Below are 27704 nucleotides of genomic sequence, written 5' to 3' on the forward strand. Positions count from 1 at the left end.
AGTTCATCTATTTATCCAAAATACTTGCTAAAAGCTGCACTTCAGGACTCCTCCCACCTTTTATAGCATTTTAATGATTTCTAGGAACTCTTTTCATGCAAGTGTGACATTACGGAAAATGTGTGTGTGTGTGTGTGTGGTCGCTCTGAGGCAATATGACAGAATGAGAATCACAGACTGGCAGAAAATTGCTGCCCTATCTTCCAGGGGCTTGGGGAGCCCAGAACATTTCTCAGTTGAATTGCAGTGCCGCTGATAATGTCACGATTAAAGGCAGATAAGTTAATCCACCAATCCTCTGATTCTTGACATTTTATGATATGAAGCACAGGCCGCCTGAGGGGAGGATCACATTTAAAGCATCGGAAAAGCAAAGAACTGTGCTCATATCCTCACATCTCTTTAAGAAAATATAGGCTTTGAAACGTCCTAATGAAGATGTCACAGTTTCTTTTCTCATTGCTGATCTCTCCAGAGAAGCTTATCTAATTAGCAACCATAAACCAATCTCACATTGACATCCCGCATTCACTCAAGCTGTTGACTGAGACTCTATCTCAGCAGAGTTTTGATTTGTTTTCCATTTTAGCATGTAGGTGCGCTGTGTTCGGTGGATGCTTTGGAAATGGAAGCGGATGCTGAAGTGTGTCGCTCACTTTTGCACAACAATAACAACATGAGCGGCCTGCCACTGTTCATTCAATCATCAAAACAACAATACAAACAAACATCCGCACACTTCATTAGCATTTCAGAAATCAGGCTCTCTATATAGAAGCGGATGATAAACAGGAAACACGGTAATTGTGAATACAGTAAATAATGCAGCAAATCTTCTCTGAGATCAGGGGACCGATTTAACCACAGCTGATAGGCCACCTGTTGACAATTCCTGCAGTATTAACTCGCTGATATTTGCCAAAAAAAAAAAAAAAAACATGTTTCAGAGGATATGAACGGATACCTTTTCCATCATTCTTATTACACTTATCTGTGGAATGTTAAGTTTGCCTGTTATTAAAAACTCAGGAATCAGGAAGAGCTCGTACACAGTTGTCGTCATCAGTGGCCGAATCCAGACATACTTAGAATTCCTTTATCAAACGCTTCCTGTAAACAGCCAAGTGCTTCCTGTGTTGAGGCAGATGTGGTTGTATTGCCGCCCTCTGACTGTTGCTCATGCCCACCGTGACTCACTCCACATCCCTAGAGGCATAGCTAAAGGACAGACCTCCGCTGGCTAACGCTCACGTCACGCCGCACAGTCCATCGAGCCCTCTGATGCACTCCGAGGAAAATACCATCTGTTACATTCTCATTACAGGCTTTGCTTCAAGCTAAGACAATTAAACCTAATAGAGTGCAAATGTTTGAGCCCTTATTGCCAACTTTACAATGTCTCACACATTCTTATTCCTTACACAGCACATTTTAATGACTAGCAAATCCAAAGTCATATATTGTCGCGGACAGATCCGGCACCTGGATTCGGCAGGTTCTGGATAGCTGTAATTTCGGTTCTGATACTCAGCTCGTGTAAATTAACAGTTAGTACAGGCAGTTATCCCAAAAGGCATGAAAATTATTCCTGAACGAAACAACCCAATGTTGGATTAGATTGAATTTTAAATTACTCCTAACTACCTCTAACTACTAAGTGGGCTGGTAATAGCGCTATATTCCCCAGTATCTCACATTATGCACATTTGGAAGGAATTGCCCAGCTTTCTGCCAGTGATCAGTGAGCACCTTTGAGAAAATGCTGTGAACAGATTCTTTTAAAACTACTTGGGCGAATTATCTTTGGTCTAAAAAAAGGACAGGCTCGGATAAGCATCTTTAGCCCCCGGGCTCGGCCACCCCCGAGGTGAGAGGATTACTTCACATGAAGTGAAGGTTTCAAGTGTTGCATGTAAAAATGGAAGGTGCTCTTGTTGCTGGATCTCAAGTGGGTGGCACAGACATGTTGCCCCCTGGGACACGGGGCCCTAGGGAGACAAAGGCTGGGCTGTGTGAAGCAGGATCTGGAGTCGAGGGTCAGAGGGCCCCTCTTCTCAGGTCTACACCAGTAAAGTGACTGTTTAGTGACAACACATAGAAAAGGAGCTGTATGGGAGCCTTTGCTGGGGGGGGGTTTGTGTCTAGAGGTTGTGACCAAAGGCAGTCCATTCATCATGTGTCACTGCACCCTCGGCTCTAAAGGCCTTCTGTGAACCAACACCATATCAACAGCATGTCACTAAAATGAGATTTGTGTGTGTGTGTATCTTTGATTTCCCTCCTTTTTGATCTTTGATATTAAAATATTAAAGGGAAAGCAACAACTGAACGGTATACACTACCAGCCAAAAGTTTGGACACACACATTTTTCTTTATTTTTACTATTTTTCACTTTTTTGAATAATAAAGATATGGAAAGGCATCAACTTCACCATCTACATTTGTCTAAAAAACAAATTTCAAGCATTTAAGCAGCCTTTAGATCAAAATGGCTTTAAGATAATGAAAAACAAAGTGCATTCAACCAGGTGTGTCCAAACTTTTCACTGGTAGTGTATGTTTTTTTTCATTTGCCTAAAAATTCCAACATTGTGGTGATTATAGCGTATATTATCGTAGCATTCATGGGTTCTACTGTTGAGCGTTGATGTAATGCAACAGGGTGGAGTACCAAATGTTTTTTTTTTTTTTTTTACAATGTATTTATCTATTAAATATTTTGTCCACTTGATTTTAAAACATGCTAAATTTATGGGCCTTCCAGCACGATTTTCTTTTCAAGAGGGGATGTAGAAACTTGACGCCTTGATGCTGGGCTATGGCTAAAAGCGATAAGAAAACTTGTTGTAGTTCTAGTGCTTGCCTATAGTTCTCACAATTCAGGACAAGAAATGCAACCTTTCCTGTTTATTGTCTGATATACAAATGAAAAAAATAAGTTGATTTATTTCATGGCCGTGCAGGGTGGTGGTTTTCTCGGGGCTTTGTTCGCTGAAAGAATAAAATCTCTGCAACAAAATAAAACAAATGACTCAGGGGCATTGAAACAAATAACACAAGCGATGGGATCAGGCAGAGTCTGATAAGTTTTTTCCTGCGGTTACTCCCAGTGCCACAGACACTAACTTCAAACGCCGCAAATGATTTACGCCATACCTTTTAGTCAGACGGGGCTGCCAGTGCCGTTTTGGCTAAAGAATAGTGCGCGGAAGAAAGGTCTCTACAGCTGGCTAAGACACAAAAGCAGGAAAATGTGAACCTCATCTCACACCTTCCCTTCTTTCATCTACTTCCCCTCATAAGCTGGTATTTTGATTCCTGGATTCCTGGCAAGCCGCCCCGTTTGCAATTCAAAGAGTTTTCAACAAGAGCATCTGTTTGGGTATTATCATAAACCTGGACACCCCCCACCCACCACCCCACCCCTGCCCCCCCTCCCCACATCCCTACTCCTCCTCCTTCACCCCATTCCTCCCTCCCTCTGCCACCCTCCACCCCTCCCTTGCTTCTCTCTCTCTCTCTCTCTCTCTCTTCAGCCGGAGAGGGAGTGTGTGCTTGCGTGCATGTGTGCATGTTCGTGTGTGAGTGAGTGTGTGAAGGGGGTGGGGTAGGAGATGGGTGGTGGGGGGGGCTTTTCCGTGACCCACAGAGTCAATGATACATAAGCCACATGACCAACTAGGCTCCTTATCCAAGGCAAACAGGACTCTCGCACACACACAGACAGACAGACCTGCAAGCTGACTCCCAGCACATTCACAGCTCCACTGAACTTGGCTCATGCTGCCGTTTCTCTGACAGAGGAAGGGGAAAAAAAAGAAACACACACACACACACACACACACCTCCGTGGGAGAGCTCAGATAAAGACGTGCCTTCAGTCTTGGAGTGGCGCTGTCACACACTGATATACAAATACGCATTTAGACTCACAAAACGGACAAATACACAGGCACAACCAGGGAGCCACCGCACATACACATACATTCCCAGGGACACACATTCACACAGGCACACACACTCACTCACTTCTCCCTCACACACACACATACACACACACATACACAGGGGAGCAAACAGTCTCTCTCTCTCTCTCCCTCTCTCTTTCTTGCTCGCTCAGCTGCTCTCCCTCTCTCTCTCTCTCTCTCTCCCCCTCTCCCTTTCTCTCCCTCTTTCTCCCTCTCCCTCCCATCCACACACACACACACACACACGCACACACACACACACACCACTACAGTATATCAGCGAGTGACTAGCGGAGAGCCAGAGGGGAGTGCAGAAATGAATGTGAAGATCCTGACGCTGGTGATTGTGCTCTTGGTGTCTCTGCTGTGTTCTGCCAGTGCTGGTGAGTACAGGAGCGGCCAGGCTTGTCGCTGGTTGTCTCCCTATGCTTTCTATTTCTCTCCTGTTCGCCTTGGGCTCGTGCAGGCAGCTGTAGTTGATCAGTTACCCGGCATGGTTAGCCTTGTGTGGGCTCTAAAAGGCAGGAATATCAGCACCTGGCTGTGTACAGTACTGCACTGCAGTGGTTATACTGTCTGCTATTGTATTGCCAAGGGTTTTATGTTGAACTTGAAAGGGACTACTGCTTATGCCTTAGATTTTTTTTCTGCTCCCAGCTTCAGCTTGATGTAAGCAGAGGCTGTGACTTTGAGATAAAATATTTAGAGGCTTTTATTGATGGACATTTATGTGTGTGGAGTGTGGAGCTATTCCTGAGTGATAGAGGCTGGATCTATGGTTGACTGTTGTGGCTGTTATGAAATGTAGATATGCATGGCACATGTTCTGTAAGGTGGAGTGGCAAACGGAAGGATTCTGATTAATTTATGGTTTAATGTATACCATCTGGCTCAAGTGTTATATCATTATTATGTGACTGTGAATGTGCAGCAGGGCATTACAGCATTTATATATACATATATGGTTCCTGTGGTGATGATAATGAGGATTGTTATCGGTGTACATCGATGAGGGGAACACAGATCCCAGATGCATGGATGGTCTCCTGAGGGGCTCAATCTTGATGCCTTGTCACAGTAAATTTCCGTAAAGTGCTGCTGCGTCTCTGGAGCCATTGTGCTGGACTAGATATCAATTCCAATGTGGATCTAATATCTCCATTTGAAAAAAAAAAAAAAAACAACAACTTGGGACAATTACACAGGGGCAGGGCATATACTCGTTGATAGCTCATAGGAGTAAATGGATCCTGAGAAATGTGGCTGTGGGGTCAGTTTGTAGACCGATGGTCAGTCTGCAGATGTGATGCAGGTAACACTGTGGTGTGAAAAAACAACAGTTAGGCCTGTGTAAATGTCTAGACCCCTCTTGGGATTGTCACCTACCTATGAACTACAGCCTACAGCTGCTTGGAAGACACACAGACACTGTGTTTATGTTTGCTGTATGTGTAGACTATAAGACTGTAAGATGCTGTGAGATGCTATATAGACTATAAGATGCTGTATAGACTGTGTGGTTGTAAGATGCTGTATAGTCTATATGTAAGATGCTTTATAGACTGTATGGTTGTAACATGCTGTTCAGACTACATGGTTGTAAGATGCTGTAATCTATATGGTTGGAAGATGCTGTGTAGACTACATGTAAAATGCTGTATATTCTATGAGGTTGTAAGATGCTATGTAGTCTAAATGGTTGTTAGATGCTGTATACTCTATATGGTTGTAAGATGCTATGCAGACTAAATGGTTGTTAGATGCTGTGCAGACTAAATGGTTGTTAGATGCTGTAGTCTATATGGTTGTAAGATGCTGTGCAGACTAAATGGTTGTTAGATGCTGTAGTCTATATGGTTGTAAGATGCTGTCCACTCTGTGTATCGATCCATGGACCCAGCACTCACAGTTCCCATGCTTCCCAGCACATTCGTTACGGCGACATGCTATTTTTGTCTGAGGCTCTCAGCACATGAGTAAATGGGAAGCAATTATCTTGCATCATGGTCGGTGTCGTTTTTCACGCCCTGCGTGTGGCTAAGCATGTTCCACGCCTGAGAGCCCACCGGGCTACACCAGTGACGGAGAAAACAAGGCTGCTGTGCCTCTAGCTTTCATGGGAGCTTATCCTTCTCAACATTGTTCAAGTCATGCTGCTTATGTGCTTCTCCGTTCCCTGGCTGCTACTGTAGTATCAGAGCTCCATTGACAGAGAGGGAGAGAGGAAGAGAGAGAGAAAGGGATGAAGGGAGTGAAAGAGAGGGAGAGATGCAAGTGTGTTGCGGCGGTGATGGGTGTGGGGAGGGATGCTACGGCTCTAGCTGGAGTGTGTCTGCGTAGCACAAGCCTCTGCTACAGTATGCGCTGTCGCGGGAAGGTGTCGGAAGAGGCTCTGCATGTAGGCAGTGGGTGTGAAGCCTTTCATCTTGAGACAAACGCTTTTCCAGTTCAGTGGGCTTTCTCTCTCAGGCATCTGTGTGTGTGTGTGTAGGTGTGTGTGTGAGAGAGAGGGAGAAAGAGAGAGAGAGAGAGACAGAGAAAGAGAGAGAGAGAGATAAACAGAGAGAGAGAGACAGAGAGAGAGAGCGTGTGTGTGTGTGTAATTGCGGGAAGGTGTTCTGAAGCGATGAATATAGAATTGAATCTGTTAGACTGTCATAGGGTGGGGATGTGTGTGTGTGTGTGTATCTATGTATGTATCTGTGTATCAGTTAGAACTCATAGTGCAACAGGCAATTCACTTCACCTATCTAATGCTACTTTCAATATTCATTCAGTACACTAAAAGAACTGTGGCCTTCTCTATGTAATATTAGCATCCTTTAGCAGCGCACTTCAATTACCCATCCTCGAAAAGCACTCTGCCTCGAGAGCGGGCTCCAGCTTTAGACATGTGGTATTCATAATTCATCCCGAGGCCGATCACTCTTCCTCCCTCTATAACTCTTAAGACCGGTATATAAACAGTCCTTATTCTCAAAAGAAGCGCGGCTGCTCAGGTCTGTCACAGCCTCTTAGAGATATCAAAGCTCCATTTTTCACAGCCATGGAAACACCCTGCCAATCTTCACCTAGGGACGCACAGGACAAAAACAACACAGGCTGCTGGCTGAGACACACACACACACACACGCTCACATATACGCAGAAGGTGTGATTGTGCTGCCTGGTTGAACAGGTGAGGATGTTGTGAGTGTGAGGGGCGCATGAGGCTCAGATCACAGCCATTATCTGGGAGAGAAATTGTCTGCTTATAGGAAGGGGCGATTTTTATGAGAGCTGTCAGCAGTGCTATTATTCCGTATTAAACTTTGATGTATTGTTGGGGCTGGCTGGACCGCGGCACCAGCATGCATAGCGAGCCTCACTCAGATGTTCAACCAAGTGTTACGGGTCAGGATACACCACAGAGAGGAGGGATAAACAAGACACCTAAAGGCACGCAACACCGCTTGAAAAAACACATCCAGAGTAGGTCTGATTATCTTGTTAAACAACATCAGTAGATCTAAACTAGCAGCAAACAGGAAGCTTTAAATCATAATCCAGGTCTCTAGGCAGTAGCTTTGCCAAATGTAAAGGAGTGTCCGCGGACGTGATTATGGCGAGTTGGAGAGAACAAAAGCAGCCAAACTTTTCCAGATGTCCAGGCATAACATAATAACAGTGGGCAAACAGTTGTGTCGAAGGGGGAGCAGTGGAAAGGTTATTATGGGATTATGGAGAATCATTGAGCCTGTTTGTGAGGCACAGGAGCTCGTGAGCACCAGCTGGGGTTCTGTCAGACACACATACACACACACACACATACACACACTCACACATACACATACACACACACAGGGTCAGCGGTTGAGATCAGTTTTATGAGGAACCTGGATTTCCTCTTCACACAGCATTACTAGAGAACAGAGCCAACAGGCTGCAGCATCCTTATGAGAGCTCATCTGCTGCAGGACAGGACACACACACACACACACACACACACACAGACACACACACACAGTAGGATTCACATTCCATAGGAAGCGTTGTTTCTAAAGTGTGTAAAGAGTGATTTGTTAGCCGCTTGTCTCATGTGTAGCCTTTGTATGTTTATACAGTAGCTCTAGAAGCATGTTTTCTTGATCCACAGTATGTATCCACATTAGTTTGGATATATAATATGCGACTCAGTCTGGCTGTAGGCTTCATTGAGGAGATTTTAACAAGGCTTTGTGTGATAAACCACTTCACATCTGTATAATATCGCCCAACAGTGGGCTTCATGAATAAGGCCCACAATTGCTTTGGAGTGGGTGGGAGTTGGGGAAGAGATTTAGAGAAAAATCATAACTCATTTGGTAGGGATATAAGGCTAACCTTTGGGCTAACACTCCCTGGAGAGCTCAGCTGTTGAAGACTTTGGCATATGTGACTGCTGGGCTGGTGTAATGTAATTCAGAACCCTTTGAATGAATAAATCTACTCACTTAGATCTTCCCTTGAGAGCAGACGCAGTGAAGGGAAAAAAGGCAGAGGGAGTAAAAGACAGGCCAAGGGACAGAAAAATAAAAGGGAGGACAGGAAGAGAGGCTATCTGGGAGCTTAGAGGTTGTGTAAGCTTTCCACATTGAAGGAGCTCATAGACACCTCACAGCTGGTGGTCTAGCCCATCTTTCCAGCTTTCACATGTGGAAAAAATGTAGGAAATGGCACATGTTGGCTGTGAAGAAGAAGTCCATTCTGCTAAATTTGATTCTGGCTCCATTCTGGGACCTTGTGCGTAAGTCTGGCCCGGTCCAGGTCGTCCTATAAGAGCTGTGAGGGCAAAAACTGGGGGGTTGGGGCACAGGGGGGCTGGGTTAGCCATCCTGCTTGTTAGCCAGGCCTCATGTGAGCAGCAGACCCTATCCTCAGGCCCAGGGTGCTCCGACAACTTAATTAGTGCCAGATATTTTCAAAAGCTGTGCTTGTGTCCAATATTTAAGTGATTTATGACTCTCTATTTGAACGTTAAGTGTTACATTTATAGTGGTGGTCCGGACAGATCCGATTCCTGATCAAGATCTGAGTGGACATTTTTACTAACAAGATGCCAGACCACAGAATAAATATTCTGGTCTTGTGGAATAAATGTGTTTTAATTGCTTTTCATGCTCGATTTGTGGAAACCTGGAATGGAAAAATATGACTTTTGTATATTGCTCTTGAGATGTCGTTTCACCACTCCATTTAGGAAAAATCTGTTTCTGATTCATATTGCTTTATGGCAGATACTCGTCCTTCAGCAGCAACGCACCACTTTGGAGAATCAAATAAATATGAATGAGTGGTATTGTCCCAGTTAATGTCAAAGCTCTATAGGCGCCATTGTAGATTGTGAGATTTCATGTATGGCTGAAAGCGCCGCACAGCTGGCCCTTGTTAGACGGTTCTAAACCGGACTAGGGATTTCATTGCTGTGAAGATGGCATCGTGGATTGGGGCTATGGATTGTGCAGAGGGACTTAGTAGAGTTTGGGAACATTTAGTGACGCCCCCACTGGGATCTGCCTAAACTCCAAGCCTTAGGCCACAGGAAATCCACGTCTCTCTTATTGTCAAAGACTTTTAAGCCGTGGTGCACCTTACATTCTTTCAAACCGGCATGCACCTCATGCTCTTGCCTTAAATGAAATGGAACGCATAAAAATGGAAATCATGAGATCTCTACCATCTTCCACACAACTGGGTCCCTTCTGTGACAACATAGAAATCATTCATTTATGAAATAATGCATTATTCATGACACAGGGAAGTTGCAATCGTTTTTTTCTTTGATCACCAATGATATTTTCCCTGGGAGACTATTTCACACACACAAGTATGGGCTCGAACATTGATCAGTCAAGTGTTCTGCCACTGACTGATAGTGGAGATCTCTGTATGGTCTGTTTCCTGGTCCGGGACGAGGCCCCTCGCTGTGTCCCTCTGTCTGCTGAGGAGAGGGCCCCCTGCACTCAGGGCCCCTGAACATGAACAGATGTTTATGAAAGTGGAAGAGAAAAACAATAGATGGAATTCATAAACATGTATCTACATCAGGCAAACAGTTTATCCAAGCAGCTGATGAAAACCTCATGGACCACAGAGGACTAATAAACTCTTAGCTTACCTGCAGCACCATACAGCTGAACCTGTCAGTAAAAATCTGTACAGATTTTATTGCTTCGCTATATACAAGTGAACAGATTGCATATTAGGTTTTATGGCGTTATAACATTTACCCAAAGGTGCTTCTTTTCTGCACTACATATGCTGAGTGTTACATAAAATCATTGCACCTAAGCTGGGAATTTGATATGTATTGATTTCTTTTTTTTAATAAGCGCAGATCTCAGCAAATGATGTTACCTTGTGTGAGTTAATCTAGCTGCTTGAGCTTGAAGTGTGGCATAATAATTGTTTGCAATGCAATTGTATGCAATGTTGATGCTATTTTTCTTTAAGAGTATATGCTATGGGGAGAGGCAGTGGTCCCCTCAGGCATTAAAAGCTGCAGTGAACCCTGCGCAGTGACGTATCTCTCTCTTTCTCTTTCTCTCTCTTTCTCTCTCTCCCACATCTCAAATGGGAGAAGGCATGCAGGTTCACAGCATGGGGGGGAGTGATGACACAAGAGAGGGAGGGGCTGTGTTTCACATCTGATTAGCGTGCCCATGGAAACGGATGGTTGGAGGATCCCTTTGCCCTTGACATGCTATCTCTGGAGATTAGGGCAACGGTTGGTAGCCTTACCTACCTACCTGCCATGCGCATAGTTTTAGCCCACTGCTGTTAACTGAAATAGCCGGGTCTGCAACACCAGCACCTATCATGTTCCTGCCCGCAATCATCTTTGACACAGCAGGTTGTCAGTTCTGGATGCAAGTTGTGAAGAAATCTCCCCTTAGAGTGTTTTTTTGTGTTGGTTCTCTGACCAATGTTCAATAGGCTCCAACCTACAGTAACCTCCTAGCCACAGTTTCACCCCTTCCACAGAAGTGGGACTGTGAATAAACCAACAGGCAGTCAAGTAGTGAGGGGAGTCAGTGGCTTCATTAGCTGGCTCAATGCTGCTGCCGGCCCTTTGAACTCACAGCGCTCTGATCATAGCAGAGCAGGCAGTCTCACACCTCATCATTACATACACTCTCTAATTCAGGAGCATGTATAGTTCCGCACTTCACAGCCTTCACAGGCGGCTGACTGACTCAAAGGGACATCTGCAGAAGCCCAGAAACTAGTGGGCTGCACAATTTGTTTTTAATTTGTTCTGAACCTTCAGCTAGAGTGGGCTTGGTTTCCAAGTACGGTTGACAAGGGGTTAAGTTTAAAAGCCGCGGTAATGGGAGCAACTTTTCATGCACTTTGGTTTCCTCGTTGGAGTTTGCGTAGACAAAGCCAGCCTTCAGTTCAGCCACAAGCCTAGCATTATCACAGTACAACAATGCTGCATATCAAACAGGGCCCAACAGCAATGAAACAAAGTGCTCACAACCAAAACAAACCCCCTGAGAGGAACACTCAAAGGCCAAGGGCAATGGCCCGGGGAAGGGGTTAAAAACATCACAGACACAGTCAGAGGGCTCATCATGAATTCAGAGTTTGTGCACTGAAATTTGTAAATTGGGAACCTGGTCCATTTCAACTGACAATGTCATTCTTTTTGCTCCTAACTGAGCGCCTTTCACGGTGGCTGCCATGGTAACGTGGTCTGAAAGTCGGCAAGCAATCGGTACCAGTTTCTGCCAAGGCCCAGACTTACTGGTAGGCATGCGATAAGCAGCACTCCTGACGCTAAATGTTGGATTGTGAAAGCCGAACAACAAGGGACTGCCTCCTTGCTTAGGCACTGTTCCATATGCGAAGGAGGCTAACAATGAATGTGCGGGGAGGCTATCAGACAGACAGCTAGCAAATCCCCAGTACGATGCTGTAGCGCTGCAGGGGCTTATTCGAGGTTAAGAGAATGTGTTGGCTTGTTCTGGCACAATTAACACATCTCATCCTCGCCTAAATAATCCTGATCCCCTTACGTGCTTATGTAGTAGGAAGCATCTCTTCCCGTGACATGTGTCTGTCTGGCTGTGTGAGTTAGCATGTCTGTGGTAATGGCATGCAATAGACGGATTCATTAGCTAAAGCTACTCCTCTCCTTTTAGTGAATGGAGGGAGGCACACGATGGAGACAGCAGGCTTGCTCCTCCGACGTCATGGTAATAACCATGGCTACACACACCAGGGTATTTATTCTTCCTCTCTCCCACAAACACAAATACTGTTTTGTGTTACCCATAAGGATTACACATTTATATAATAAGATACAACTAGCTCTATAAGAAAACTCTAATCCCTTATATATATACAAATAATGCTAAATCTTTATATTACATGTACAGCAAATACTGCAATGGGAATCATTTGTTTATATCTGCAATATCCATTATCCACACATTAGAGTGGAGCATCTTGTTATGGAATATTGTAGTAATAATAGTGTTCAAGGCATTTTTAATAAGACGTGTGATTGTGAAAAGAGGGCACATCGTGCTGTTAGCTGTAATTGGGTCTCTGGCTTAGTGCAATCTCAACTGAGAAGGAATCTCAGTCTGAGTAGATAAAAGTCATTATCACATCCCATCACCTGTGACAGGAGGTACTTAGCCATCGCCAGGATCAATTATGAGTTTTGTGATGACCCAGGAAGAAGTGGAATCACACTGTGGGCACAATGAACTACCTCCTCTCCTCTCCTCTCCTCTCCTCCTCTACTCTACTCTCCTCTCCTCTCCTCTCCTCTCCTGCCAGTACCCAATTTCTATTGTATGACAGCTGCTTGTTTACACATCTGTACAAACTGTGGTGAGCAAGACTGCAGGAGTAGAGGTGCCACAGAAGTGATGTTAAGACAGAAAAATAAAAAAAAAAAACAGAAGAGAAATGAAATGTTTTGGAAATGCTCAGCCAACCATGAAAGTGGATCAATGAGATTGCGCACAATTGATTCATAATCAGTGTGACTGAAAGTGATGAGCAAGACCGATAAACAAACAGATAAGATTCAACAGGACAGCAAATCAATTTGCGGTGACACACAGAAAATTAAACGCAGCAAGCATTCAATTTTGGTGGCCATGCTTGACTGTGCATGTTTATATTGCATCAATTTGTAAACCGTGAGCATGGCTCCTCTCACTTGTTGCTATAGTTAGCCTCACAGACTGGTATAGTTTAATCTATTTTTCCTAGTGGCAGGAAAAGCACCATGCCCTGCCTACATTTACAAGTGTAGACATTTGTTATGTGGTCCTTTTGGCAGCCTATACACACAAACCAGCTTTACAACTATCAATAAGCAGCTCTAGCCCATTTGCCATGCTCTCTGTGTTTCTGTATTGACGTGGCACCTCTCTTGCAGCACTGTGATATACAGTTTGCTCATGCCAGCCATGAGGGCAGTTGATGAACTTGGCATTAGACCAGAGGACACACATTTCTCTTCTGTGACTGGACAGACAAGCGCTGGAAGATGTATAACTCTCCAGGCCTCGTGATGGGCTGCTGGGGAATCGACAGCGATAAGCTGTCAGTATTTCTCTTTCGGCTGGGCCGGGATAAGATAGAGAGCCAGCCATACGAAAAAGACAACATAACAGATATCACCATAGGAGGGTGGTGAAACTAGGGCGGGGAATTAGGGAGCAGCCGACCAGCCATTCATCATTAGTCTGGAGACTGGCCAGTTTGTGACACTGTCAACTATTCTCTCCTCTCCCCTCCCACCCTCACTCTTCTCCTGTCTGTGGAGGTGGCAGGCAGGCAAGCAGCAGTAGTGGCAATAACCAGGCATTCCTGAAATTCCCCCTTTATTAAAGTTTAATTAGGGAATTACCAGCTGGGGAAGAAATGTTGTGATTTGGTGGAGTGAGGGTAAAGCCAGAGCTCTAAGGTCATCAAAAGTAGAGATAAGGTGGTTGATATTGTGAGACATCTTACGCTGCCTTTTCACTGTTTTACTAGCTGAACATAAACATGGGAGTCTCTCATGGGAAAACATCAAATGGGATGCTACAGAGGCTGGATCCAATTTCAGAGCAATAAGATATCTGAGATATCTTTGTTTATGGAGATGAAACGTGCATTAGCCAATGATAACCCTACTATGGTAACAATCAAAAGGTCTTATCCAGTTGCAGTGGAAGCTGCCACATCCAATCTCTATATATTTGACTACAGATGGCTAGAGATACAAAGCTGTTGTTATATGTCATGTCTCTCACACCATGATGCTTTCCCTACTGGCCATAAGAGTTAATCTATAACTGCCAGTGTTATCACTGGGGCCTAGCTTATTTTTAGCAGCTTTCATTACACTTTCTATCCTGTAGCCAGATTGGATGGGTTGAGATTTGTCAGGAGAATCACGAGATGTTCTCCCTTCAAACCCCAGTGCTGAGCAGTAGCTGACAGCTTGCCATGGCAGGAGACATCTAAATTGTCTCATTATGGACCTGGGTTATGACAGCCTGAGCCACCCAGAGAGGAAGAGCAGATGAGTTGTGTTCAGCCGAGGTACAATTACTTTACCATCTTGCATTGCAGTGTGTGTATGTGTGTGCGTCTGTGTGCATTTGCGAGCATGTGTTTGTAGCACCTGTAAAAGCAGCCTGTCACTCAAACATCAGCTGTGGTAGGGGGTTCAGTAGCATGGTTATACTGTAGGTATCACTCTCAGACGTAACATGGTGAGAACTACGGCCTCCTGCCCTGTGTCAAAGTGTTGAAGGTGTTTCAGGGACCAAGGGAGGAAGGCCCCCCATAAAATGGAGCTTCTGTTAGCCTCAAAATCTGCTCAAACATAGAGTGTTTTAACACTGAACCCCCTAGATTAGAAAGAAATGAGCTGAATGCCTTTAGTATGTGTAAACTTCCCTTATTCATTCTGTATCTGGAACAATAACAAGAGGATAATGTGCAGATTAGTGCGCCTAGGGGCAAAGATGGGCTTTAGATGCGGAAATATGCAACAGAGACTTTCCCTGCTGCAAATGAATTAGCCCAGTGTTCGCCCACAAATATAGTGTGTAATGTGCTCGCGGAAGAAGATTAGTGTGGAAATGGAACTTGAGATGTCTGGCATTTCAGGGATATACATTGAAAACATTCAACATGCTGTCTAGCTCAATCATTCAATTCACTATTGTTTAAACCTTGGAAACTGGAAACCAAGCTCTTTTCCCTGTTCCCATTCCTGTGGAGGTTATTCTTTGGAAATATTCAATATGCCAAAGTTGAGGGTCATTGATTGTGCTAGGGAAGCCTGTAGAGACATGTGCCTTCCCTCTAATGACTTGAACATTTTGAATTCTGCGCAGGAAGAAAGCTGCCCTCCATTCAAAGGAATTGATCTTGCCTGTCAGAGAAGCAAGCTTGAGCAGTAGACAGGTCCTAGACACTGTTTTCAAGGTTTCTATTAGGCCACATTCCTGCTGTTCATAGCCTGTCCTTGTTCATACAACACCCTGCAAGTGTCCCCATTCTAGCACAATTGTCATACACTGAATGCTGAAAATAATCTGAAGGGGCACGGGAAGCAAGGATGTCTCCATAAATCTGGTCAATTAAGGGAAACTAGCATCTTCACTGCTTTGGAAACTGTTCAACTGCAGCCTTCAGTATACTTGCTCCTTTGCTTCACCACTGTGGTAGACTGGGTGAGATATCTTGAGAAGGGTGCTTGCCCAGGAGCTCATAAACCCAAGGAAAGCCTCTAGAGAATCCTAAAAATGGTGCCAGTGTCTCTCGGGGGAGGAGACTGGAATGTCATGACCCCATGTGAGTGATGTCAATCAGCTTTTCGACAGGAAATACCTAATGGGAATTCTTATTTACTATTGAGAAACGGTGTTCATTTGGCTCTGAGGCAATCTTTCTTCTTAGGGAATGCAGAAGGGACCTTTTGTACAGAACACAATGTTGATTTCAGAAAAGCAAGGAAGATACACTGTCAGTAACAAAAACATACAGCTGTATTTCGCTAACTGAAAATACTCCCATCCCATTGTACTCACACTGTACATCAAAATTGTTCATTAAAATTGTAAATTGATTGAAAGTAATACCTACAACTATTTTACTGACAATTGGTTACAAGAATTTTCCACCCATGAGATATTCAATCTCTTTGACATGCCCATATGAAAAGCCTTGCCGTGATTTTACTGAAATTTTATGGGACTAAAGAAGTGGATGTAGTGTGAAAGATCACCCAGGTTAAATATCCCATTACACATAAAGATATGCTGCAAAAAATGTGATCTCCCAGAGGTTTGCAATGGGTTGAAAGGTTATAGAGACACAGAGGTGGATCAAACCATTTGGAAGAGAGGGGCTTAAAGGGATCAGGCCACACTTATTGAGAGATGACTGAGAACATCTGGGATCACTCTCTAGCACATGGGTGCACATGCTCACACACAAACACACACGCACACCCCTAAAACATTCACACGCATATGCCACACATTCTGTGGGAGACACACCACTATTCAGCTCCTCTCTAATCCTGGATCAAACATAGGAGGCTATGGGATGCACCTCCACAAGGTTTGGTGGTGTGCAGCGTTTGTAATCTTGAAGGAGAGTGACGGAGACATGAGACACAAGGGTTTGGGTTTCTTGCTTAGCTATGGCTAGATCTGCTGTGCTTTGGTTCCACCACATTGACTTGATGAACTACGACGCTGGGTGGGCTAAAAGAGGCCCACACACACACTCTCACACACTTATCTATACATGTCTCTTGTTTCTTCATCCATTACCCCTGTGATCCCTCTTCGGATCTCACTACACATTTTGCCCGGACACTGATGGAGTTGGCTCGCAATCAAAATGTGATACTCTGGGTGAGAGTAGGCTGTGTGAAATGGTATTTACTGGAGAGGCCATTTTTGGGCTGTCTAATTGGGACTCTCCTCTGTGTGTGTCCTCCAGGTCCCATGGCCTCCACGGAGCATGGCAGAGAGCTGGAAGAGGCGGCTACGGTGAGAAAGCTGGTCCAGCAGAATCCGGCAAGGGGTGGTCAGACCCACAGACCAGCCGGCTGGAAGAGGAGACGCCCACGGCCCCGTCTTTCCCACAAGGGGCCCATGCCGTTCTAGAACAAGGTGAGTTTCAGCTCGTTAGGTTTTGTTGACAAAGCACACCAACAAAACAATTAGTGTTGTAACAGTACAATAACAAAGAGTAAATGATTTCAAGCTGCAATCCACCAGCCCCTGATCATCATCATCAACATCATAAGAATATCTTTGCTGCATTTGCCTTTTTCACCAACTTGTGCCGATACTATTCTGTCAGGTCAGAGCTACATGTCTCTCTAGAGAATATTTCCACATCTGAGCAACAGCATTTCCCTTTGTCTTCAATCATAACTGCTGACTGATGTGGTAATACAGCAGTGTATTCCACATTTCTAAGAGGTGATGTTGAGTCCAACAGTCCTAAAATACTTTCTTGGCAGAATCAGTTAGGATGTTTCAGACAGCCAGTGGAAAACTCAAACTGTTACAGGAAGACCGGAAAATCTGTTAATGACCGTCATGGCCACAATTTAAACTCAACCCCAACACAAGGATGTTATTGTTGGCACAGAAAAAAAGAGTATGTCTTAACAGATTATTGGACTTTAGCCTAGTAGCTTGCATGCCTTCATAGCATTGCAGAAGCTGTTTTTAAGGCTACGTAATTTATTTCCTCATAGAGGGAGATAGTTATACTTAGAAACCTAACCTTTGAGTCAATGTAGCTAGAGTAAACCCTTTTCTTTCGATCTGATAAAGTCAATTAAAACTCTCTACCAAAGATAATACTTAGTAGGGTTGAGTTTCTTAGCTGCACCACTGAAGTGTAACTTTCCCATGAAAGAATATTTAACTTGCTGTCAAGACAAACAAGGCTTTGTGTGAAACTTCTTTCATCCTTAAATCAGAGAAAATATTTTACTTATCACCTTTTGACAGTCCTGTCTGAAATTTTCTATAGTGTAGCAAAACAAACTCTAATTTAATTTAGTAAAAATAGATCTTTATAGAGAAAATACATAATACAGCCCATGAGTAATAGGGTCAAGTACCTAAGCAGAAGTAAACTCAAGACAAATCAGGGCTTCTTTCTATGCATTTGTTGGGCTTGCTAATGTTAGCATGTTTGTGTGAATGGAGGGCAACAGCAGTACAATTATGTCCATGAATTAAGAAGCACAGGACCCATTCACACGTCTCCCCCAGACCCTGAGAGAGACAGGGAAACTTGACAGGACACAATATCCCTGCAGGAGGTGCCGACCATACAAGGCTAGCCTGCAGAGGGCCGCCATAAATTAACCCCGTAGTGAGAGGAGGCTGTAGCCAGAGAAACAGACGTGTCATTCCCTTAAGGCATGGTTAATCAGTTTTAGGGGAAAGCCATAGAAGTTGGGAAGCTCCATTCTCTAAAGCAGTCAGATAGGTTTTACAATCTATAGCGAATTATGGATCATTATTGTTTTTTTTTTTTACTTTTGTATTTTTGGAGGGGGTGAGAATTCTTTTGAACTCACTCCGACTTCCCATAGAGGACTTCAGAGGAAGCCGCACAAAGGTGAAAACAAAGAGCAAGGCTCAAGCGAGGGCATTCTGCACTTGAAGGGCAACACTGGACTTCCAACTTTCCATGCTCTGCCAATAAACTGCGAGCATTCTCTCTGCGCGTTGAGCGGTCAATGCCCGTTTTCAGCACCACAATGTTGGCCACACAATACGGGAAGCTTCAGGAAGTTGTGGAGCTCTATAAAAGAGAACGGCTCAGTGACTCACAATGCTGTCTCCGCAAACACCACTTAAATCACAACAAGACGAAGATTTCCTTTTTTGTTCGCTCCCCTCTCCGGCTCCTCTCATGCCTTGCTAAGTTCATAGTTCACTTCGTTCAAGGATTTCCTTTTTCTCAAATTCCACAGCCGTGCCAATTTGCTCCACCTGACCAGCATGCCAATCAAGCCATCCATTTGCACCGGTTGAGGGATAATGGTACTGTCCTCCACTGAATGATCCAATGAGTCAAAACATGAACCTTCTTCACAATTCATTCCCAGTTCCTCCTTCTTGCCCCAGCAGAATGGAGTCTGACTGCAGGAATTAACTCTTCACAAGACCCGATATCTAGCAGCAATCCATCCGACAAGCCACTCTGAGAACACATCAACTTGAAAGGCTCTGTCCTTCCTCATGTGTCCTCCTTTCTTCCTCAGTTTCAACTGATGATGGGAAAAAAACGCCTTCGGAAACAGCTGGAGCAGCACGTTGTTCCACTCAAACACAAAGATCTATGATCAAAGCCAGAGTTCAGTGGAGACGCTGAGCTGAGGACTAGCGAAATCTCTATGAGACAGACAGACTGTATGCGGATATGTCATTATTGGCCTAAACTTAATTACAGTGCTGTATAAATAGAGATTAAGAACGCTGATAGACTTGACAGTGTCCATCCACCGCCCCTATCCTCCCCCTTGCATCTAGCGCCATCACCCCATTTCAGTGTCAAAGGCAGCTCATCTGTTATTCACGAAGACACCTAAGAGAAACGAGGGAATGAGTTTGACTTTTCATCATTACACATTCCAGATGTGAGGGAATCCTAAAAGAAAGACGGTAACCCAGGTCATCCTCTTAAGCATCTTGAGTAGACTCAGATCCGAATGTGCTATTACAACTCTGGGATCTAAACCATGCCAGTGACAGTCTAAAAGAAAGCAGGATATTACAGATTTGAAGCCACAGGCAACTTCTGAAGACCCCTTGAGACCCTCAGTGTGAGAAAGCTTGGTAAACGAGTTTTCAAAAGAGTTTTCCATCAAAACAATGTAGAGCAGGTCTGCAGCTCCTCCCATACTCTCACTCTCTGATATAAGCCTTGCTTGAAGGGGCTGCTATACTGAGATCATACTGTGGAGGCAAACAATATACAGACAAACAATACAAACTCAATGGAGATTAGATATACATCGGTTCTCTGGCATGACATGGCCACAGAAATATGCCATTTTGAAACAAGAGTAGGCTCTTATCAATGAATGGACCTTGTTGTCATGCAACAAAGCTTACTGCACTACTCATCTGAAATCTCGGTAAATTATCACAGGACAGGAGAAGATAAAAGGCGAGGGAAGATAAAAGATTGTCTCATTGACAAGAACTGATCCAGTGCCCCGAGCACAGGATAATGTCAGGCTTCTTTTCCACAGCGAGACATACAATTGTTTTTCTTACTCCCCGCTGCACATTTCTATCAAAGGCCGTAAAATCTGCTCCTTACATGTCTGGGATAACCTTTTCTTCATTGTTTTCTGGTCTAACGTTGCCTTGTTCAAGTGAAAGATAACACATAGCACCGTGAAAGCTCTAGCCTAGATTCCCTGAAGGCACCCTTATTGGAGAGGAAATTGAAATGTCTGCATGACTCATAAAATGTTTTCAGGGAAAAACCAAGGCCTGATGGCACTTTTCAATGTTTTTTCTTTGTTTTGTTTTGCAGGCACTGCTTTGAGCGCCCTCCCCCAGGTTCTGATTTCTATGCTCTTCCTTTGCCTTGGGGGGCCTTGCAACGAAGGGCCTACGCTTGCCCAGCCTGAAGAGTGATGTCCATAGCACCTGCTGGTTCTTCAAGCAACTCTGTCCACAAAAAATCAGGACAAGCCGCTCACCCTCAGCTCTAAGTGGAATTGGGGGCAGGGAAGGGGGGTGGGGGGTATTGAGCCCGAGCTACCAGATTCTATTTCTCTGTCTCTCTCTTTCTCTCTCTCTCACTCCCTCACTACTTATCTATCTTCTCCCAAGTGTCCCCCCCCCCCTATCATTTGCTTAATAGAGCCCAATCATAGCCATCTCCCTGAGTGTCTCACACACTTTGCATGACATGTGGTGGAGAGGGAGCCCGGTCAAAACAATCTGAGTCTTAAAGCATCTGTCACTTCTCCATAGTGTGGTATTCCCATCTCTCAGATCCAAGGTTATTGCAGCCACTAATTCCATTGCTGTGTAGCTACTTCTAGCTTTTACTAGTGGGAGAGGGTGCTGATCATGTGGAAAGGCAGTGGCAGTTTTCAAAAAGTTGACAGCATCAGCTAATATTCAGTTCGCTCATGATACTATTACCTGTCTGCTGCAAAAATGAATCCAAGGTTTTCCTTTTCAAATGGAACAGCATTACATTGTAATGACATTATCACCATCGCTTAATTACCATTGTTAATGGTGCTTTTTGTACTTCCTGATTACAGTACGTCCACATGTGAAGTAAAGTAGAATTGGACTGAAAAAGAGAGCACATATTGTCAAAACTATCTGCTTTAAGTGACAGAATCATTCCTTCATTTAGGGGAATCTTTAATCCAAAGCTATTTTGGTGTTTCTGAACTCATTAACACCTTGGGGTTTAACGATACGCTCAAGGTTACTGTCACAGTGTCCCACCTTGGATGAGTCCTTTGACCCCAATTCCCAATCCCATTCCCAATCCCAATCCTGTCCCCAATCCCCAGCCTTCTCACCACACTGCTGCTCTGTGCAGCTGCTCTACACGACTGTTAACTGGCAGGGGCGGTCTGCTCCAACGACAGGCTGCCTTGCCTTTTAATGAAGTGCCAAATAATAACCTTCTCCACAATGCTGCCAGGAATGAAAGAACGAAAGGAAGGGAGAAATGAGAAACACATTACCTCTTGTTTGAAGTCTTGATACACTGACACATTATGCATTATAAATTTCTGCAAAAGAGAAACAAATCCCATGTAAGACAAAGGTAGCGAGGAGGACAGTTAAATTAGACCAAAAACAGTTTGAGAAGCAAACATCTGTCAGCTCAGTAAATATGCCACCATGTTCAGCCTACCACTAGTGCTCTAGTTGTCTTACTGTTTAGCATAAGGCTGGTTTGACCCTTTGACCGAGATCTTTCACTGACGGAATGCTATGCCTTTCCATCATACTGGAATATATTACTGTTTATGTTTTTGTTTTTTTCTAAGTTTAATTAGTAGTTTTATTTCTTTTTTTCTCAGGGTGCTGTGATAGAAGCCTGTACCAGAGCAGTCTATTTTGCGCATTTATTTAACAATAAACACGAAACATACAGTACATTTATAGCTTATATGAGCATATTTTCATATACTGTATCTTTACTCTCCCTCTATGTATACACCAATATAGCCATGTATCCAGATTCAGTCCTTGCTAGTCATGACTCGATCCCTGTGTTGGGTACAGTTGCCTTCCTAGCCTGCCCTTACACAGCACAGGTGGTCGTGGCTTTGATCATTACGCTCATTAAATCCCATGGTTAATCTTTCTCAGATGGATCTCCCCAAGGCTGGCTGGGGCCACTTACAGTCTGAGCTCATTGTCAAATTGGCTTAGATTGAAACCACACCCTTCCCCCCTTTCCAACCCCCGAACCCCTGCTGATTTCAGTGTGTAACCATGTAACATATTAGAACTGATACCTGTAGAGCAGCCGCCATCCAATCTCCGGTTTTGTATTAGGTGTGTGGAGCAATATCCAAAATTTGTTTTCAGCGGGCCTTTAAGTGAAAATCTGATTTCAACTACAGCACATTCCACCATGACCCAATCAGCAAACACCCTTATTCAAATCAGTTTTGACCAAATAAGCAACTGGCAGGTTAACCTAGATTTCCAATATCTTTTCCCTCTTGCCATGTCTCATGCAAATATTATAATAAAATGCAGTCTTCTCAGTCCCAGCATGAGAAGCTTTTATTAAGAGAGCATCTAAAATCACAGTGGTAATCCACCCAGCCAAGCTCACCTTGATTAAAAATGTATTAAATCCTAGGGCACTGTGAAGAGTAATAATTTCAGTTCCACCATTATTATTTCATACCCTCTCAGACAGAGATGTAGATTTCATTAATGCTCCTCGGGAATGAGACAGCTTTGCTCAGGGTGTCTCATGTATTATTGGGGAAGATAGTAGGAGGATATGAGCTGGGGATGGAAGTTCTGAGCTGCAGGAGTTGGGATGCTGGAGTCGGCTGGGTCATGACAAGGGGTTCAAATCAATATTTCCCCCATCTCAGAAGTTATTGTTAGGGAGCCGAGCAACGTCTGTATCCGCACTGTTCTTCATGAATGTATCCTCACCATCTGCACCAGCCATGCTGCCCTTTCAGAGACCAGAGCAAACCAATGTTTATGTAGAGTACCATTTGAATCTTGGTCTGGTTATCGGTCGAATCCAAAAAACAAAGCCAAATATCCCATGATCCAAAGCCTCCAATATCAACTAGTCCCAACAATAGACGTGGCTTTGCTCCAAGACTTCTCTGTATGGGTTCGCAAGGCTGCACTTTTGCAATTCCATTATGCTGCTGGAAAAATAAACCCTGAAAACAAGTCTCTTGGTATGGAATGGTTTTCCAGTGTATTGTGACAATTTTTTTGTCTGATTCTTGTCTAGCTGGTTGTCCAAAGCTTACTTTTTGAATACAGTGTGAAAAGCTGTATCTTTTGTGGATGTAACAAAATAGAAAAGTAGTCTGCAGCACAATATGTCGTGGACACGTGAAAGCTTTCAGGCATTCTTTTCTTGTAGATCACAGCCCACAGCCCTCCCCTGCACATCAGGTTAATGGGCCTTGTGGTGTGGAAGGACAAGCACGTCCAGGCTCAAACTAATGATAAACCAATACATTATGCTCGGGGAGCAAAACCATTTTCCTTAATGGTCTTTTCCAGCAAGGCTTACACAAGAGAAACGATTCCTATCCTCTCATTGTTTCCTCTCCAGTTCCTCTTCTCTGTGACCATCACAAGGCCTGAGTAATGTTCCTATGCACTTGTTAGCATGTTTTCCTGGTAGAAAATGTTTGTTCTGAGAACTTACCCCTTTGTGTTTAGTTTTTTTTTTTTTTTCTTCTACTTTTGTCCAAATGCATTTGGCTGGGAGTGTGTAAGGAGTGGGGATGAGCAGAGATGGATTTGTGTTACTGGTGGAGATGAGAATAAGCTAGCAGCTGGTTAGCGTGCAGATAGCAGGTTATAAAATATTAGCTTAGCCACTGGTCGCCGTTTCCCACTAGCTGTGGACAGTAACCCCCACAAAAAAATCACTGAAAACCACAAGGTTCTTAATTTTTTATATTATTGTCGTAGCCTACTATTCTCTCAGTTCTCTGCCAGATAAAATTCCTTTCAAAATAAACACGAACCAAAAAAAAATCACTCATTGAGGACACAGAAAAAGAGTTGGCATGCAACACATTCCATGATTTACCTTGTGAATCTCTAAGCCCATCATACTGTATCATGTCGGCCTTCAGAGTGGGTGTCTGCAGGATCAAGTGGCTGATATTCAATCCAATGCATTCACACATTTCCACCGGCCGGGCAATCCAAAGGATAACTAGATTTTATCTCCCGTGGGAAATGAGTATGATCTGTCATTATCTTGCAGCCTCAAAATGAGACTTCCCATACCCAGAATAGAACAGGCCCCTCCTCCCTTGATTGCGACACATTCTCCACCTATATAACCACTGTGTCCACCATCAATACCCTTCAGAACAGATTGAGGAGAATTGCAGTCTGTAGGCTTACACGCCATTGCAACAGTGTTACTAGGTCTCAAGCAGAAACCATTTGAAAGACAATGTATTACTCCTGAAACTCTTATATTCTGTTTATGGTGTGTGCTCATATTACTCACCAGGCCAAATGTACAGTCCCTGTCTCTGTTTTGATGTTGAACTGGGCAAAAATAAATGAAATAAATAAATAAATAAATAAAACAAGTGTATCAGAAATGGTTGAAATACTGTGTACATATTTGAACTTTTGGTTTCTAATTTATAAAAGATAAGCTTTAGCTCTTGGAGTACTTATTTTATTTTTTCCTTTCATGCGTAGCTTTGTGTTTTTATTTTCTATTTCTGTAAAGTGTGTAAATATATCTTTATGATAATAAGTAATATTAAAAATCTTATTTTAAGAAAACATTGTGTTGTGTCATTTTTTTCTTTGTAAATCTACATTCTAGCCATAGCAGTCAAGATACTGAATAACAGATGCAAGTTAATACATAACTGTTATAAGAGACAGAAATGTAAGGTTGAGATTCAGGGATACTGCACTTGGAGAGGCATTTGTCAGTAGAGTGACGCAGCCTAGTAACACCAAGACAAGCTGGCTCACAATTGTTCAATTCAAATTCGGTCTAATCAGAAAAAAAAATCAGCCCCCTCATCAGTAGAGGTGCTCAGCTACAGAGGCTTTGCTGACAGGTTCTCTTTTTTCTGATTATTTTGGTTATGGCAAATTCGAGCCAGCCCAGTTATTAGCATTTGCGTCACTGAACCTGCCCTGCAACTCTGCTCTATAGGGGAGAGACAGACATGTTTCCCCAAGAGCTCTGCCATGGCCAGTGTCATATAGCTTCAGCTGAATGATGTATAAAAATTCAGTCACTGCAGTATATGCACATACCTTTGGAAATGTAAATCAACCCCTTGCCCATCAAGCAACACCTCACCAGTGACAGGCAGCCTACCCAGAGCTTATAGTGCATACTAAGCATGCTGCACATTAATGCATCGCAGCTGCTGAGCATGCATGGAGACTATGGATAAGTCCAACTGTACCGAGATGTAGCAATCATACAAGTTATTACCACATACAGAGGTGACTCCCCCAACCTCAACTGCTGCATAATCAGAAAGGGATTCAGCAAAAGCGAAAAGGTCGATGCACTGTGTCCAAATAATATTTCTCTTTCCGAAAAGGTTTGCATTTTGAACACTAACCGTCGGTTTAAACCTGCCTTGGGAAGATGAAAACATCACAAACAGCTTTAAGATCAGCACCATCGACAATTCTTTGTTTTATTAGTCATTTTATTAAATATCTGTGCATTCTTGATATTGAAAACACTGTGTTTAACATTAGAAATGGTACATATGATGTTTATAGAAGATTTCTATGAAAACACTGAAGATTATTTGATGACATCAAGCAGACTATTTTCTCATGCGAAATAAACACTCTTTTATTTTATCTAAAAGGGAAGACTAAATGAGGCAATGAGGTGAAATGGGAGCCACTCTTCCTCCCAGGCCCCCATTGGGACCATTCAGGGAAGTGTCTGGTTAGCACGCAGAGCCGACACAGCATGATAGACAGGAGGTGCACCCCTGAGCCAGAGCACCCCCCAAAAGACGCCCAAGGTTATATCATCAAGCCTGGGTCAGCTGTATAATTGGGCTAGGGGTCACCGGGACGATATGGAGCGTGACAATGAGGCTATAGAGTTACAGTGTGGAGCGGGGCAGCGAGGGGCATTACTGCGAGGCCAGACGTCCCTTTAAAGAGTTCAAGGTCCGTCTGTAAAGAGTAGCTCCAGCCCTGTTCACTGTCACTGCTGGAATGTGTGTCACTGCCTCCCAGCCACCAGTGCGCTGCTGGGAGAGCGGGGATGGGTGAAGGAGAAGTTGAGTACATTGAGTTTGTTGTGAGGAAAAAAAAAAAAAGGCTGAGAAGATGATGAGCGAGGCACGGCGGGTAATGAGTGTCAGACACAGTCGCTAACTCTCCTGTGGTTCTTTTAATTATTGACAATCTCCCCACAGCTAGAGAGGGAGAGAGGAAAGGAAAGCAGAGGGATTTACAGAGGGGACGTATGTGGGGTTCTGCGTCTTCTGTAGCTCAACGTATACCGAGAAACAGACTGCAGTATTAACATCTGGACCGCTCTTGGCACCGAGTCCCAGAATCAACTCCTGCCACATCGTAAAAACCTTTACTGCAGTTGGCTGTCCCACAATACCACCAACAAAGCCCACAGAACCGCTGACAAACTGACAGTGATGGATATTACCCAGTTCAATGCTGTCTTCCAACCACCTGGAATGCTTGAACTCCAATTATGTGCGCACCCTGTGATTGCAAATTAAGCCCATGTGTAACAAGCAGGTGTTGCAAAAGTTTTGATTGCATCTTTATTATTTGTGTCCATGTACTTCTGTATCGATGCGGACGTAAGTAAATGATTCAAGTGTGTGTGTGTGTGTGTGTGTGTGTGCGTGCGCATGTCTGCATCTGCTCCCGAGGCAAAACACTCCTGACTGCAAACAGAGCCTGGAGCCAGGTAAGAGGCAGGAACAACAGTCTGTGTAATGCACCTCAGCTGTGTTAACACCAGCAGCTCTGCAGTGGCGACGGATCACTGGAGTGGTCGTAAAAACAAAGCCAGCACAAACACAGGACGGGGGGGGGTTTGGGAGGGGGGTTGAGGGGGTTGAGGGTCTGGTAGTGAAAGGGTAAATGGGGGACGAGGGGGTGGGGGGACGGAGAGAGAGGAACTACTGGCTCCATCAGCTGTCAAGATACAGTTTCCAACCGGGTGTTGTTTCGGATGTGCTTATCAATGTATCATCCAGCGTAATTTTGAAGTCAGCATCCTCTTTTAAAGCGCTCCTGCGAGAACATGACGATGGTGTCGAATGATTTTTGAAACTTTCCCTGAACTCGTTACACTTGTCAATGAGCCAAGAGTTCCTCCAGGATTATTCCGTACACTGTACAGCTTAGCCACATTAGCCTTAGCTCACGGGCCAGGAACAAAGCGAGTGCAGCGGCCCGTGGGCTAATATAATCAGGGTCATAACTTTCCCATCATTAGAA

General features: G+C 44.0%; 1 protein-coding gene across 1 annotated transcript; it reads left to right on the forward strand.

Annotated features, from left to right (window-relative positions):
- Positions 1-3809: 3809 nt before the first annotated feature.
- On the forward strand, positions 3810-24967 carry apln (apelin). Its single transcript, XM_071536412.1, has 3 exons — positions 3810-4352; positions 16966-17138; positions 20545-24967. Exons 1-2 carry the CDS (start codon positions 4286-4288, stop codon positions 17130-17132), a joined length of 234 nt encoding a protein of 77 aa, XP_071392513.1. The 5' UTR covers positions 3810-4285; the 3' UTR covers positions 17133-17138; positions 20545-24967.
- Positions 24968-27704: the final 2737 nt, after the last annotated feature.

This window comes from Centroberyx affinis, unplaced genomic scaffold (assembly GCF_046629955.1).
Source record: "Centroberyx affinis isolate AG114_WGS23_722 - 3 ecotype Tasmania unplaced genomic scaffold, CSIRO-AGI_Caff_v1 ptg002870l_1, whole genome shotgun sequence".
Taxonomy (NCBI): domain Eukaryota; kingdom Metazoa; phylum Chordata; class Actinopteri; order Beryciformes; family Berycidae; genus Centroberyx; species Centroberyx affinis.